The sequence below is a fragment of the Hemicordylus capensis genome, chromosome 4, assembly GCF_027244095.1.
Source record: "Hemicordylus capensis ecotype Gifberg chromosome 4, rHemCap1.1.pri, whole genome shotgun sequence".
In the NCBI taxonomy this organism is placed as follows: domain Eukaryota; kingdom Metazoa; phylum Chordata; class Lepidosauria; order Squamata; family Cordylidae; genus Hemicordylus; species Hemicordylus capensis.
Genome location: NC_069660.1, coordinates 309078 through 324384, shown reverse-complemented (window position 1 = coordinate 324384; position 15307 = coordinate 309078). Strand labels below are relative to the sequence as shown.

General features: G+C 63.1%; 1 protein-coding gene across 2 annotated transcripts; it reads right to left on the bottom strand.

Moving 5' to 3' along the window:
• Window positions 1-1448: 1448 nt before the first annotated feature.
• LOC128324574 (protein-glutamine gamma-glutamyltransferase 5-like) lies at window positions 1449-13456 on the bottom strand. 2 transcript variants are annotated; one of them, XM_053249305.1, is made up of 13 exons: window positions 13143-13456; window positions 12797-12976; window positions 10815-11066; window positions 10176-10294; window positions 9562-9690; window positions 9195-9372; window positions 8346-8484; window positions 8080-8183; window positions 7731-7970; window positions 2518-2907; window positions 2274-2434; window positions 2021-2154; window positions 1449-1689 (listed from the first exon to the last, which is right to left on the bottom strand). In XM_053249305.1, exons 1-13 carry the CDS (start codon window positions 13150-13152, stop codon window positions 1500-1502), a joined length of 2226 nt encoding a protein of 741 aa, XP_053105280.1. In that variant the 5' UTR covers window positions 13153-13456; the 3' UTR covers window positions 1449-1499. The 2 variants fall into 2 exon arrangements, with proteins under 2 accessions (XP_053105280.1, XP_053105281.1); XM_053249306.1 differs by lacking the exon at window positions 10815-11066.
• Window positions 13457-15307: the final 1851 nt, after the last annotated feature.

The window sequence follows — 15307 nt, the reverse complement described above, 5'->3', positions numbered from 1 at the left end:
GGCCTCCCAGCACCGGAAGGCAGTGGCGCCCCTGTGCCCCCCCCCCCGCCCATCTGCCCGCTGCTTGCCCAGTGCCCTGGGTGGGCCCTCGCCGGGAGGGGGAGGGGGGGTCTGCCAGGAGTTGTGGGGCAGGCTTGCAGATGCACTCTGGCCAGGCAGCTCCAGCAAGGGGCCGGGCCCTCTGCCTTCCCCCAACTCAGCCCCCGCTTCTCTCCCTGCAGTGGCTTCACATCACCCGGGGGGGGTCACGTGGAGAGCCACCAGGCTGGCCAAGCAGTGGGGCAGGGCTGGCAGCGGGGAGGGGGTTGAGAGTCTGGCCAGGCGGGAATCTTGGCCAAGACCCGGAGGAGGGGGAGGGGGGGTCCATTGAGGCCAGGAAGAGCAGATGGGCACGTGGGGGGGGGGCAGGCGGCCTGGTCTGGTCTGTCTGGGGCAGCAGAAGTGAAGGGGGCAGCCACCCGCTGGACCAGGCCAAGTCACAGGAAGGGCCCGCTCCGCTGTGTGGGGGTGGAGCTGGGGGCCCTGCCTGGCCTGGCGGAGGGGAGCTGGGCGGGGGGCTTGGAGGCCGGAAGGGCAAGGCAGCCGCTCTGGGGCGCCAGGAGGAGGCCGGCTGGGCAGTGGGCTCTTCCGAAGGGCTCCCAGCCAGGAGTGCCCTGAGGACAGGGCTGGACGAGAAGACCCCCCCCCCCACGGCCCCCCCCCCGGGCCGAAGGTGCCCTCCTGCTGTGGCCGCCTGCAGACACAAGGCTCTCTGGCCCAGCCACTGGGGGAAGGAGAGCTGCTTCCTTGGAGCTTGGCCTGGGGGGCCGTAGCGGAGTGGCAGCGGGGGCCGGGTCTGCCCCTGGCGGCAGCCTCTCCGGGGAGGGCCTCGGCCCTTGGAGGAGCCCCCGCCCGTCCGTCCGTCCGTGGGGAGCCCCCTGAGCTGGAGGGCCGTCTCCCTGGGCCCACCGCCCGGCGGAGACTCCTGGATGTGGGGCAGGGTGAGAGCCAGCGGGGCCTCCCTGCAAGTCCTCAGGGACGGGGCCCATCTGAGATGCGGCCCCCTTGGAGGACTTCTGTGCAGATGGGGGGGGGTGGCAGAGTTTGAGCGCAGGGGCCTTGGGCGGGCTCCGCCCTGCTCCTGGGGGGCCTGGCAGGGGTGGCGGCTGCCCTGGGGAGAGGCAGAGAGGGCTGGCACCCCGGGCCAGGGTGCTCCTGGGTGTCTTGCCCCCCAGGAGAAGGGCTGCCCGGCCCCGTCCTGCTTGTGCCCTCCTGGGCTCCCTCGGCCGGCCTGGCCTCTCCAGCCCTTCGGCTCAGGGGCTGCTGCCCTTTGCTCTCTGGCGGCCTGTGGCCCGTGGGGGGGGGTGGGGGGGCTCAGGCACTGCAGGCTCCTGGCCAGGGATGCAGGGCGGTCTCTTGGGCTGGGGGAGGCGCAACGCTTTGCCCAGGAAAGGAGCCGTGAGGCTGGGTGAGCAGAGGGAGCTTTATTGGGCGGCCCCCGCCCTGCAGCCGTCCTGCTGCTAAGAGAGTCTCCTCCTCCTCCTCCCGGGGACCCCAGAGGCGGCCGGGCCCACCTCCAGCTGCTTGTGGCCCTTGATGGGGGGGAAGCGGCTGCTCCTGAGGCTGACGTGCAGCTGCCTCTGGCCGCCCTTGTGGGGCGTCAGCTGGAACTGGATGCTGGCCCGTTGCTGTGCCCCGAGGGGCCCCAACCTGCGGGAGCCAAAGGCAGGCGTGTTAGGGCAGGAAGCCAGCCTGGCTGGCACACCTCTGGGGCTGGGGGGGACCCACAGGGGGCTTGGTGCAGACACCACCAGGCCGCCTGCAGCCCAAGCAGTAGTGTCCCCCCTCCCTCCCTCCCACCCGCGGCTGCTGCGGGGCTGGCGTCGGCATGGGGAGGGGGCTTCTCTGGCCCGCACCGCTCTCATGGTGGCTGACACTCTGCTGCGGCGAGTGCCGTGCTGGGTGTGGCCATGCGCACAGTCGACACACGCCTGGCAGGTGGGGGGCGCCCCCTCCCCTCCCCTCCCCCCCCCCGACTCACGGTATCTGGGCCTGGCCCCTCACCAGCCCACTGCCTTCCAGGGTCAAGAGGCAGCCGTCCACGGGCTCGGACAGCGGGTTGGCAAAGTCTGCTTGCAGGGGGGAGGCCTGGTTCACCGCCACGGGGCCCAGCACCTGCAGCAGGGGGCTCCGCGTTAGGGGGCAGGGCGTGGCCCAGCTCTGCGAGATGTGGGCAGGGGGGCCATGTGTGGGCACAGAACCTCCCCAGCAGCCCCCCCCCCGGATCTGCATACGTGGATGGCGATGGTGGGGCAGGCCACAGTGACGGTCTTCTCCGCCAGCATCGTCTGCCAGGAGGTCTTCTCCTGCCCCATGGCCGTGACATGGACCTGCTTGTCCTCGCCCAGCTGGGGGCCGTACTGCCGGTAGGGGATGGCCCAGGGGATGCGCTTCTCTGCAAGCAGAGGGAGTCCCCGGTCACGGCCAGCCGGGCCTAGGAGGCCAGGCTGCCCGCGGAGCCCCCGGCCTCCCCCTTACCTTCCTGGGGGCTGAAGGCGAGGTAGAGGGTCTCCTGCCAGAAGGGAGGCCGCGGGGTGCCGTCGTGCAGCAGGGCCTGGGCGCTCAGGCGCAGCCTCAGCTCCTTGGGGGCCGCCTCCCGGTTCTGGGCGAGGAGCACCAGGCGGATGGCCCGGCCGATCTCTGGGCTCTCGGCCAGCCGCAGCCGCAGGCCGGTCTGGGCACCTCGGGGGGGCGGCTGCTCCTCGTCACCGCCGCCTCCCTCGGCAGGAGCAGAGCGGGGTGGGGGCCTGAGGGCTGCAGCAGCAGGCGGGACCCCTGCCCGGGACCTCGCGGCAGCCCCCAGCAGCGTCGGCAGCCCCCGCCTCCGGGTGAGGGCCTTCAGGAATACCTGCCGCTCCTCCAGCGACCCTGTGGAGAGAGGGAAGGCGGCCAGGCGCGCACAAGGCCGGTGGGGCAGCCCCCCCCCCCACTCCCCCCCGCCCAGCAGCAAGTGGGCACTTCTACTATCAATGGCTACTAGTCGGAGGGCCGTGGGCCATCTCTAGCCCCCAAGGCAGGATGCCTCTGAGGACCAGTTGCAGAGGAGTCACAGCAGGAGGGCGTGCCGTGCCCCCTTTCAGATCCTGCCTGTGGGCTCCCCAGAGGCATCTGGTGGGCCCCTGTGCAGAACAGGAGGCTGGACTGGATGGGCCTCCTTGGGGGGCCTGATCCAGCAGGGCTCTTCTGGTGTTCTACCTTCCACCAGAGGGCTCCACTTCCTCTGACTCGGGCCATTCATTTCCTGCCTCAGGGGCTCCCAGCTGCAGTGATTTGCATGCTGGGCTGCTGCCGATTCAGAGGAATTGTTGCCCCTGAGTCAGCTGGTTTTCTGCCTCTCTTGAGAGTTGTTTCCAACACCTCAATCGAGTCCGAGAGGCAAGGGTGAGGGTTACTGCCCCACCCCGGAAAGTGGCTTCCCACCCCCATTCTGTTTCAGGAGGCTGGCATGTGGGGCACAGCAGTTTGCCCACCCATAGATGCACTTTGCCCCTTCTGTGCCCCCCCCCCACGAGCTGGGAAGGGCCCTTTTGCTGGGTGCACACGCAGGGAGGAGACCTCTCCGTGCTGCTAGCCATAGTTTGGACTCCAGCCGGTTTGCGTTGCCACCAGTGCCCCTTTCCGTTGACTTGTGCTGCCACCCCATGACTCCAGCCCAGAGGCTGTGCTGAGAAGGCTCCAGTGGCCAGCCGAGAGACCTCGGCCAGGATTGCTCTTTCAGACTTGGAACGGATCGGGAAACCCATTCAGGTCTTCGGGGCTGGGTCAACTGCGCCCTCCGATTCAAGCACTTTGCCGAAGTACTTTGCGGGACTCCAGAGAACGGGCGAGGTGCAACACAACAGGTTTAGACTGCCCTGAGCTTCAGAAGGGCAGAACACTCTTGACCCGTCAGTCCGAATATGGTAGGGAAGATACTAGATACTACCAAGGGGTCTGTGCACCCCTTGGTAGCAAAGCAGCAATTGGTAGAGTTGTCGAAAATAAATCCTGGCACACTGACTGTCTCTCCTTGACCAGGGCTGAGATGGACCCGGTTGCCTCTTCCTAAGGGCTGTTGTGGACATGCACACTTACACAAATTACAGGGAGAGCTGGTCTTGTGGTAGCAAGCACGACTTGTCCCCATAGCTAAGCAGGGTCTGCCCTGGTTGCATCTGAATGGGAGACTTGATGTGTGAGCACTGCAAGATCTTCCCCTCAGGGGATGGAGCCGCTACTCTGGGAAGAGCAGAAACAGGTTCCAAGTTCCCTCTCTGGCAGCATCTCCAAGACAGGGCTGAGAGAGAGACTCCTGCCTGCAACCTTGGAGAACCCGCTGCCAGTCTGTGAAGACATAGGAAGCTGCCATCTACTGAGTCAGACCCTTGGTCTATCTAGCTCAGTATTGTCTTCACAGACTGGCAGCAGCTTCTCCTCTCTTGGAGATGCTGCCAGGGAGGGAACTTGGAACCTTCTGCTCTTCCCAGAGTAGCGGCTTCATCCCCTGAGGGGAATATCTTGCAGTGCTCACACATCAAGTCTCCCATTCAGATGCAACCAGGGCAGATCCTGCTTAGCTACGGAGACAAGTCGTGCTTGCTACCACAAGACCAGCTCTCCTCTCCTACACAATAGTGTGGCTAGATAGTGAGCGAGATAGACCAATGGTCTGACTCTGTATATGGCAATTTCCTATGTTCCTAATGCTGGAACTGTGCAAGGGAGTTGTACTAAATGCACACAGGAGGTTGCACCATGTCTCAGCCTGGGTTCAACAAAGTTCCTCATCAAAGACTCCTGAGAAAATTTAGCAATCATGGGATAAATAAGGGGACAAGTCCATGTGTGGCTTGCGAACTGGTTAAAGGACAGGAAACAGAGGGTAGGAGTAACTGGAGAGTTTTCACAAGGGAGGGAAGTAAGAAGTGGGGTCTCCCAGGGATCTGTATGGGGACCAGTGCTTTTTAATTTATTCATAAATGATCTAGAAGTACAGCTAAGCAGCGAGGGAGGTGGCCAGATTTGCAGATGATACCAAACTCTTCCGGGTAGTGAAATCCAAAACAGATTGTGAGGAGCTCCAAAAGGATCTCTCCAAACTGGGGGAGTGGATGACAAAGTGGCAAATCCGGTTCAATGTTGACAAGTGTAAGGTGATGCAAATTGGGGCGAAAAACCCCAACCAAGTATACACTGATGGGAACTGAGCTGTCGGTGACTGACCAGGAAAGGGATCTTGGGGTTGTGGTGAACAGCTCGTGCAAAGTATTGACTCAATGTGCGGCAGCTGTGAAAAGGGCAAATTCCATGCTAGGGATCATTAGGAAGGGGATTGAAAATAAAACGGCTAACGTTATAATGCCCTTATACAAAACTATGGTGCGACCACACTTGGAGTACTTACTGCGTACAATTCTGGTCACCACATCTTAAAAAGGACATTGTAGAACTGGAGAAGGTACAGAAGAGGGCAACCAAGATGATCAGGGGCCTAGAGCACCTTTCTTATGAGGCAAGACTACAACACCTGGGGCTATTTAGTTTAGGAAAAAGACGACGACTGCGGGGAGACATGATAGAGGTCTATAAAATCATGCATGGTGTGGAGAAAGTGGAGAGAGATAAACATTATCTCTCTCACTTAACATTAGAGCCATGGGTCATCACATGAAATTGGCTGCCAAGAAATTTAGGACCAACCAACCAAAGTACTTTTTCACACAACACATCATCAACTTGTGGAATTCTAGGAACATAGGAAACTGCCATATACTGAGTCAGACCCTTGGTCCATCTAGCTCAGTATTGTCTTCACAGACTGGCAGTGGCTTCTCCAAGGTTTCAGGCAGGAATCTCTCTCAGCTCTACCTTGGAGATGCTGCCAGGGAGGGAACTTGGAACCTTCTGCTCTTCCCAGAGTAGCGGCTCCATCCCCTGAGAGGAATATCTCACAGTGCTCACACATCAAGTCTCCCATTCAGATGCAACCAGGGCAGACCCTGCTTAGCTATGGGGACAAGTCGTGCTTGCTACCACAAGACCAGCTCTCCTCTCTGCCACAGGATGTGGTGACAGCCAATGGATGGCTTGAAGAGGGGTTTAGATCACTTCATGAAGGAGAGGTCTATCAATGGCTACTAGTCAGTAGGCTATAGGCCACCTCCAGCCTCAAAGGCAAGATACCTCTGGGTACCAGTTGCAGGGGAGTAACAGCAGGAGAGAGGGCATTCCCTCAACTCCTGCCTGTAGGCGTCCAGTGGCATCTGGTGGGCCACTGTGTGAAACAGGATGTTGGCTTGGATGTGCCTTCTTGGGCCTGATCCAGCAGGGCTGTCCTGATGTCCTTAAACGGGGGTCTCCATGATGCACAGCATCCTAGTGTCTATGTGAGCCACACCAGAGCTGCTGTGGACACATGAGCCTGTCCAGGAGGAGCAGTTGGGCCACATAGCCCTCTGCAGATACCTGGAGGGCTGCCCCACAGAAGCAAAGATGCGTCTTCTGCTAGCCCAGTGAGAGGACCAGATCTCATGGGCTTAGGTTAGATTTCAGTTGAACATTAGGAGGAACGTCTTAATGGTAAGAGCAGTTTAGCCATGAACCCCAAGGCTGTCTGGTAGGGGCATTGGCAATGGCTTTCAGGTGGCCATGTGCACGCACGCACGCACGCACACTGGGCCAAACCTGGGAAAGGTGCAGCTCCTTCACCTACATTACCGTGCAATCTATGCTAACTCTATGCCCTGCAGCTTGAAGCCCAAGATCTCCTCTCTCCTCCTCAGCAACAACAGATCAAGAAACGGTTTCTTATAGGAAGAACTTGGGATTGCACAGTGGTCTGTCATTGTCAGGTGTGTATGTCGTGCACACCATGAGAACACACCTGTGCATTCTGCCTTGGGACATGAACTCTGCTGGCGGCCAGAGGCGCCCCCCCCCCCCCCACGGCTGCACAGGCAAGGGAGAGCGCCCCCATGAGCACCCGTAGGCAGGGCCTGCTCCCTCGCAGTAATGAGCTTCCGTGCGGACCGGATCCGGGAGTCCCACGTTCCTTTCCACATGGCTAGCAGTCCCCACTTGAGGTAATATCATGTTTTCATGACTAGAATTTGTGAGCGGCACAAAGGTTCTTTTGGAACTGCAGGGGCTTTTTCTTGGAACTTGCATGTTTTAAAAAGCCCGGCAGTGTAACAAGAATTCGAGGGAGTTTATTGCAACTACCCAGAGAGAGCACCAAGGAGAAGAATGGCATTCAGGGTGCACACATGGCTACGAGGCTTCTGCACTGCGGGATGCATTCCTTTTGACGGTGCTCTGGATGACTTCAGACGCTGCTGCCCAACTCCCCCCACCCGGCCCCGGAGAGGTGAATGCCGAGCAATGCAGGGCCCACTCCTTCCTGCCTGGCATGGGGTGCTGCCCTGCTCCTGCCAGCCTCCCCCACTGAAAAGTGGCTCTGTGACCTCCCCTGCTGCTGCTGCTGCTGCTGCTGCCGCCGCCTCCACCACAGAGGCTTCTTCCTGGACCAGGGTGGGGCGACGCGAAGAGCCTCCTCCCTCCCTCCCTCCCGCAGGGCCTGACAGAGGAAGCTGCCAGCCTGTGCGTGAACCTGCTGCTGCTGCTGCCGCCTGGGCAATCCGCGCCCGCCCGCCCGCCCCTTCTTGGGGAGCTTCCTCCTCGGCGGGGACCCAGGCGGCTCCTCCCCCGCCTACCTTCCGGGGGCTTGTAGGCGTGGGTGACGTCCTCGCGCTCGGGGCTGCCCACCCGCTTGGTGCTGATGTGCTTCCCGACGGCGCTGGTCTCCCAGCGGAGCTTCTCCTTCCGCGTCCCCGAGAGCAGCCAGGCCACCCGGTCGGCATTCACCATCGAGAAGACGAAGGGCGCGTCGTAGCGGAGGTGGAGCGCTCCTTCCCGGATGGCCCGGACCGGGGCCGGCCCGCAGCAGTACAGCCCTGGGGGTGGGGGGCGCGGGGGGGGGGGCGTGAGGGCAGGCCAGGCGGGCCCCGCCCAGAGCTGCCGGGCCAGGAGGAGGAGGAGGAGGAGGGCGGAGAGCAGCCTCACCATTGCTGCGCTCCTGCGGTGTGGCGTCCAAGACCTGCCAGCCCCCGTACCCGGCGGGCAGGTCTCTCCGGGCCATCCAGCACTCGTCCCACGCGTGGAAGTTCCTGCGGCACCGGAGGGAGGGAGGGAGGAGAGAGGCTAGGCGTGGCAGGCGGAGGGGCCCGCAGGCAGCGAGGGGAGGGGCCACCGCGGAGGGGGGCCGTGGCTGCAAGGGGGCCCAGGCCAGGCTCCGTGGGCGTCCGTGGGGCAGGGATCTGCACACTCACCAGATGCTGTCCTTGCTCTCTGCCGGCAGCAGCCGGCCTGTCTGGTCGTAGAAGACGTCGATCAGCAGGTCCCCGTCCTTCTCGTGTCCGGAGTCGAAATTCGTCACCACGCGGGCCGGGATCCCCAGGCACCGCATCACTGGGCAGGGGGCGGCAGAGGGGAGGCACTGGAAGGACCCCACCGCAGGAGGCCTGGGGAGGGAGCCTGCCCTTGCCCCCCCTCAACCCCCCCCCCGCTGCCCAGGGGTCTCTCCGGCTGGCCCAACACTTGTGCCACCATCTGCCGGCGGAGGGTGGGCCCTGCTGGGCTGCTGCCCACCTGAGCCCTGAACACGTCAGCACGGAGGAGCCAAGAGACCGGCCTGTGAAGGGCCGCTGCCAGTCAGAGCCAAGCCGTTCGCTGGAGCATCCCATGGGACTGGCCCAGCCACCTCTCTCCTGGCCCCTCCCAGGGCCCCCCCAGCTGCAATAGGCAGCTCTGCGTGAGTAGGATGGGCCTCTCCCCCTGCCCCCCCCATAGTTAGGCCATACCATTACCGAGCGGACACCCCTGTGCCCCCTGGACATCCTACCAGTCTGCCCCCTTGAAGAGAGGACAATACTTCCAATACCATGCAAGGGGAGGAGTCCCTGGCCCCAAGCAGACAGCTTCCGCCCCCCACCCCTGCTACTTTCCTGTTCCAAATACTTTCTCCCGTCTGTCCCATGTTAAGCCAAACTGCATGGCGGGGGAGGGCAGAGCCCAGTTCTGCCTGGGCCTTGGCTCCCAGCATGCACTGCTTCCCAGGACACTGAGTTGCCCCCCCCCCCACACACACACACCCTCTGCCCGGCTGCAGGCCCTGTTACCTGTGCACATCACGGCGGCAAAGACCCAGCACTGCCCAAATCGGACTGGCCGGCCTCCCGCCTGGTCCCACTGCCTCAGGATGGCCAGGCTGCTGCTCCACTCCGTCGGACGGACCCCGCCCGAGTAATCTTCGCTCCAGTTCCCCACGAGGACCCCGCTGTCGTCGTTGCTGTTGATCTGGAGGGACGCAGAGGCTGCAGGAGTCCCCCCACCACACACACACCACCACCCCGGGAAGAAGCCGCCCAAGCGCAGGGGGCCTGGCACCTCCTTCCCTGCCGGCCCCGCTGGCATCGCCCTCCACCTCCTTGGGGGCCAGCCTCGCCCTCACCCCACCCTGCCTGCACCCCCACCAGGGGCTCCTACCATGGCGCTCACCACCCGGCTGACGTAGACGGCGCTGCTGCGCAGGGCAGCATCCCTGGCCGGGTGCTGCCGGCAGCTCAAGCTTCGGTCCAGGAGTCTCAAGCAGATGCCCAGAATGTCCTCCTCAAACTGTGTGTGTGTGGGGGGGGGGTCAGCGCGGAGCTGCGTGGAGGGAGCAGCCCCTCTGCCACCGCCTCCCATCCACCCCCCCCACCCCACCCCAGAACAGAGCAAGCCAAGCATCCCGATCCCAAAGGAGGCAGTGAGGGGTCAGCCTGGGGCGAACATTGGGAAGTGAAACGAAGCAAACGGAGGAGGAGGAGAAAGGCAGGACCTTGAAGGCAGCAGGAGGAAGGGAAACACTTGTGGAACTCACTGCCACTGGGGGCATCATAAAAGGGGGGGCAGAAGGGGCAATCTGCCTTCCGGTGGGGGAAGCTTTGTTAGCTGGGTCCCTGGAAGAGAAACCAGGGCAGCGTTCATGTTCGTGCTCCCACCTGAAACACGCATGGGCATAAACTGCGGGGGTGGTGGTGGGAGGAAGGAGCTTCAAGGCCTTTATTCGCCCCCCCCCCGCACTGCCTGCTGCGCCCCACACCCAGGAGGGCTACGACCTGTCCGTAGTTCCAGGGTGCCGGATGGATCCAGTTCTTGTTTCCTTGGTAGACGAGGCCCTCCTCGTTCAGGACGTATTCCTGCCTCTCGGCCTCGGCCTCCAGGTACACCTCATCACCTGAGCCGGGAGAGCAGAGAGGAGGAAGGGGGGGCCAGGACCCCCCAGCCCCAGGCAGGACCTGCCGCTCTCCTGCAGCCCAGAGGCTCCCGCAAGCAGAGGGCCAGCCCCAGGGCGGGGGGGGGGGGCAGCTGGAGAAGCAGCAGTGCTCGGCTGCCCGTGGCCACTGGGGACCTGGAGGGCCGCCCCCACCAGCTACTCCCTAGGGTGCACCTGCCTGCGGCGGGGGGGGTCTTCCCTGCTACACCCCCCCACACACACACACACTGTGTCTACCAAGGCTTGACTGACATTCCCAGCTGCGCCCCATCAGCGCCGCTGCTGCTGCTCCAGCCTTTTCTGGGGGAAGATTCACTCCCACCCCCACCAATCCACAGCAAGGGGCTTCCCCCCACTGTTTCCATGGGTTTGTGAGGGACTCCAGCCCTCGCGTCCTGCTGCAAGGCCAAGGACAGGAGCCGCAGTGAGGCCGTTTGCAAAGAGCAGGGAGGCCCCCGCCCCCCCCCGGCCCGGCCCGTACCTGGGCACCAAGCATTAAAGAGCAGGACGAACTCCCCCAGGAGGTAGGAGGCCAGGCTGCCGGAGCCGGAGCCAAGGTGGATCGTCAGCTGGTACTGCCCGACGGGGGCCCCGGCCGGTGCTGACAGGGCAATCTCGGTGGATTGGGGCCCGCTGGAGATGTGGGCAGCTCCCCACACGTGCCGTGACTCAGGCTGGCCCAGACCCAGAGGGAAGACGGATCGCGTGCCAGACGGGCACTCCGGCTGGGGTCCTGGCGCGGGGGGGGGGGGAAGAGAGAGGCAGGCTGGTGGGGAGGCAAGGGGTGGGGGGGGGAGAGGGTGCCCGGGAGGCTGCCTTGCCCCAGCCAACCCAGCGGCAGCATTGCCAGCCCGGACTGCCTCTTGGGCAGAGTGGCAGTGGGGTGGGGTGGGGTGGGGGGTGGAACTGGCCCTCTCCCTCTGCCCCACAGCCCCCCCCAGGCAAGAGGAGACTCTGGGGGCACAGGAGGAGGAGGAGGAGGAGGAAGGCTGGGAATGCAGGCCCCTCCTCCTCCTCCTCCTCCCCAGGGCCAGGAAGGGGCTTTTCAGGGGGGCGGGAGGAGCCTCCCTCCCACAGGGCCCTGGCAGCAGCCGGAGGCAGAGCCAGGCCGATGGAGCCGCTGCCCAGCTGGCATCTTGGAAGGGCTCACCCTGGAGCAGCCACCCACCCACCATGCGGGGCCCCTCCTGTCTCGCCCCCAGCCCGGAGCGCAGCCTACAGGCAGAAGAGGCCGCTACTTGCCGAAGCGCAGCAGGCCTCGGTGTGGCCACTGTCTGGAGGGGAGACCCCGAGTGCCGCCTTTGAGGAAGGGGCCGGAGCTCCGTGGCAGAAGAGCCCCTGCTGGGCAGGCGGGCAGGAGGTCTCGGGTTCAGTCCCTGGAGAGCGGCTGCTGCCAGTCAGTGCAGGCCCTCATGAGCAAGAGGGACACAGGAAGCTGCCATAGACTGAGTCAGACCCTGGGTCCCTATCGCTCAGTATCGCCTAGCAATAGCACTTACATTTATATACTGCTCTATAGCCAGAGCTCTCTAAGCGGTTTACAATGATTTTTTAGCATATTGCCCCCCAACATTCTGGGTACTCATTTTACCGACCTCGGAAGGATGGAAGGCTGAGTCAACCTTGAGCCCCTGGTCAGGATCGAACTTGTAACCTTCTGGTTACAGGGCGGCAGTTTTACCACTGCGCCACCAGGGGCTCATATACAGCCTACGCAGAATGGCAGCGGCTTCTCCCAGGCTGCAGGCAGGAGTCTCTCTCAGTCCTGTCTTGGAGATGCTGCTGCCAGGGAGGGAAACGGGGACCTTCTTCTGCTCTTCCCAGAGTGGCGGCTCCATCCCCTGCAGAGGGGAATCTCTGCCAGTGCTGCTCACACTTCTAGTCTCCCTTTCATATGCAGCCAGGGCAGACCCTGCTTAGCTCAGGGGGCCAGTCCTGCTTGCTCCCACCAGAACCCAGCTCTCCTCTCCTGGGATAAGCTTCCCCTGTACTACTCGGGAGCACAGCTAGAGCTGCCCAGAGCCCTCCTCAGTCTGCCCTGGCCATGAGGTGGTCTCCAGGCCACAAGTTCCAAGGAGGAGGAAGCACCACACAGCCAGCTAGTGGCAGAGGAGCAGAGCTGGGGAGGAGGAGGAGGGCGCCTGGGCAGCAGAGGGCAGCCAGGGCCGTCCTGGGGGGCTCCCTCCAGCAGAGGGGCACCCCGGTCGTTTTGCAGCCTGGACCTAAAGGCTTTTGGAGCCCCCCCCCGCCCTCCCCCCGCAAGTTAAGCATCATTTTCCTGCAGGTCGGCTCTTGAGGGCACCACCAGCCACACCAGCCTGGCCAGGCTACAGAGGATGCTGCGGACCCCAGTGCGGGGCTGGGGAGCGGGGCACGTCGGGGTCCTCCCCCTCCTCTCAGGGCTCAGCGAGGAGTGGCCTCCAGCGGGGGTCCTGCAGCCCCCCCCCTCCCCGGCCGCCTTACCAGTCTCTGCAACCAGGTGCGCGGAGTCCACCCCGGGCTGGTAGCCCCTGGCGCGGAAGTGCAGGGTGATGGTGAAGGGCTGCCCCCTCCTCACGAGCAGCCGCTGGCTGCTGATCTCCGCCGTCCGGTGCCTCAGGTTGTTCGCGGGGCTCTGCCAGTCCACGAACTCCAGCTGCAGTCCTGCGGGGGAGGGAGGGAGGGGGCACTCAGGGGCGGCAGCAGGCCTGGAGGGAGGGGCGGGGGTCCTCCTGGCCGCTGGCCTCCCCGCTCCCCCAGCAGCGCCAGCAGCGGGCAGAGGGCTCGCCCCCCGCGCGGGCTGTGCCTCGGCCCCGACGCGCGCCCCCACCTCCGGCCATAGTCCGGCTCGCAGCCGCGTCTGCTCCTCAGGGGTGGCTCCGGGCGGCGAGTGGCGGCGGGAGCCAGCCCGGCGGGGGTGGGGCGGCAGCAGGCACGACCGAGCCACCTCCTCCGGGCGGCTGCCCCGCCACCCACAGTCCTGGGCCGGCAGCGGGAGGGCGCGGCCGGGCGTGGCGCGGGCGGACCCTCCGTCCTGCGCCTCTCCGCGCGCACTTGCTGAAAGAAGGCGCCTTCTCCGCGCGGCTTGTCCTGCAGGCGCCGCCGCCGCCGCCGCCTCTGCCTCTGCCCTGCGCTGCCGACGGGGCGCCCGGCTCCACCCCGCCCGCCTGCAGGGGCCCGCCGGCTTGGCCAGCGCTGCTGCCTCGAAGCACGCTGGCTGGCCTGGGCTGAGCGGGCGGCGGCGAATCGGCCCCTGGCTGGCTGCTCCTGCTGCTGCTGCAGGGGCTGGAGTTCCAGAGGCGGCCCGAGGCGAGAAGATGCCACCCAGGCCCAGGGCCGGCGGCGGCAGCAGCAGGAGAGGAGGAGGAGGCGGCAGCATATCAGGGGCATATCCTCCAGTGCGCACATGTCGCCTCCCATCCAAATGCAAGCCAGGGCAGACCCTGCTTAGCAAAGGGGACAGGCCATGCTTGCTCCCACCAGAGCAGCTCCCCTCCTCCAAGGCCCACCAAAGACCGGTACGCCCGGAAGGATTCTCCCAGTGGAGAAGACGGGGCTGCTGGCTGAAGCAGCGGAGGCACAAGTCCTTCAGCGGCTTGGGCCACTGCCCCTGCCCCCCACCCGGCCACTGGGTGGGGCTCAGGGGGGCTTCGGATGGGCAGAGGGACCCCAGCCACTGCCCAGCCTGGCTGCACCCCCCCCCCCGCACCGCTCCTGGCCATGCTGCTGATGCCCCACCCAGCCTCCTCCCATGGGTTGTGCCACACACACACACACACACACACACACACACACACACACACCACATGCACGGTGGCCCTGCAGGGCAGCAGGGCTTCTTGACTGCCACCAGCACCAGGGCTGAGTGGAGGCCATGCTGGCCACCTTTTGGAAGGGGCCTCCCAGCCCAGGCGCTGCCTGCAGAAGAGGAGGCTGCAGTGGAGGTGCTGGCAGGGTGCCCTGCTGGAGGAGGAGGAGACCTTGGGCCATGGGGGACCCTCTGCTTCCTTCTCTGGGCTGCTGTCTAGTCCTCCCTGCAACCGGATGGAAGCACGGTCCATTCTGCACTTTCCGGGGGGGGGGCAGGCCAGCCCCCCTCCACCCAGCACCCTTTCCGGATTCCTCCAGGCCAGGGGTGTATCTAGGGCAGGGCAGGCAGGGCATGTGCCCCAGGCGCCACTTGAAGGGGGGCGCAATTTCTTAAAATTAAAAAAGTTAAAATGGCCACCAAACACAAAATGGCCACCGCGCATGCTCAAATGGCCTCTGTGAGGCCCTAGGCTATGCCAGGCCTCGCAGAGGCCATTTGAGCATGTGCAGTGGCCATTTTGTTTTCAGCGGCCATTTTTTAAAAAAACAATTATTTTTAAAAATGGCCACTGCACATGCTCAAATGGTCCCTGTGATGTCCCAGAGGCCTGCGGAGGGAGGAGTAACCTTTTCAGGGTTGTGAATACTGAGCTGAAGCTTATGATCTAGGATTGTATTCATTTGTTCTTACTTTGCTTCTTGTGATAAGTGTGTGTATGTATGTATGTATTTGTTTATTTCGGCCCAAGGCCAGCATAAATACAAGAAAAAGAAGGGAAACAACAACAAAAACTTGTGATAAGTGAGTTAAATGTGAGTTAAATGTGATAATATGGCTATTAGTGGTGAGTTGATCTTTGAATCAATGTGAAATTCTTAGTATTAAGGCCCACTGGGAGTTTCTTGCTCTCTTTCTCTCATTTGAATGGTCTGAAATACTAGAATATATCCCAAGCAGTGACACAGTTTACTCTGCATATCCTTTAATTATTTTCAGAGTATCTGGGAAAAGTCAGATTCTCCATTGATTTTTAAAACTTATGTAATGGTGATGCTACAATGCATAGCAGAGAATTAGACAGGCACTTCTGTTCGGTTTTCCAAGTAAACCTCCACATAGTATTGGGGTATTTCATGAGCCCCAGCATACTGAAATTTGTAGTTTTCCAGCATTTTTTGGTCTGG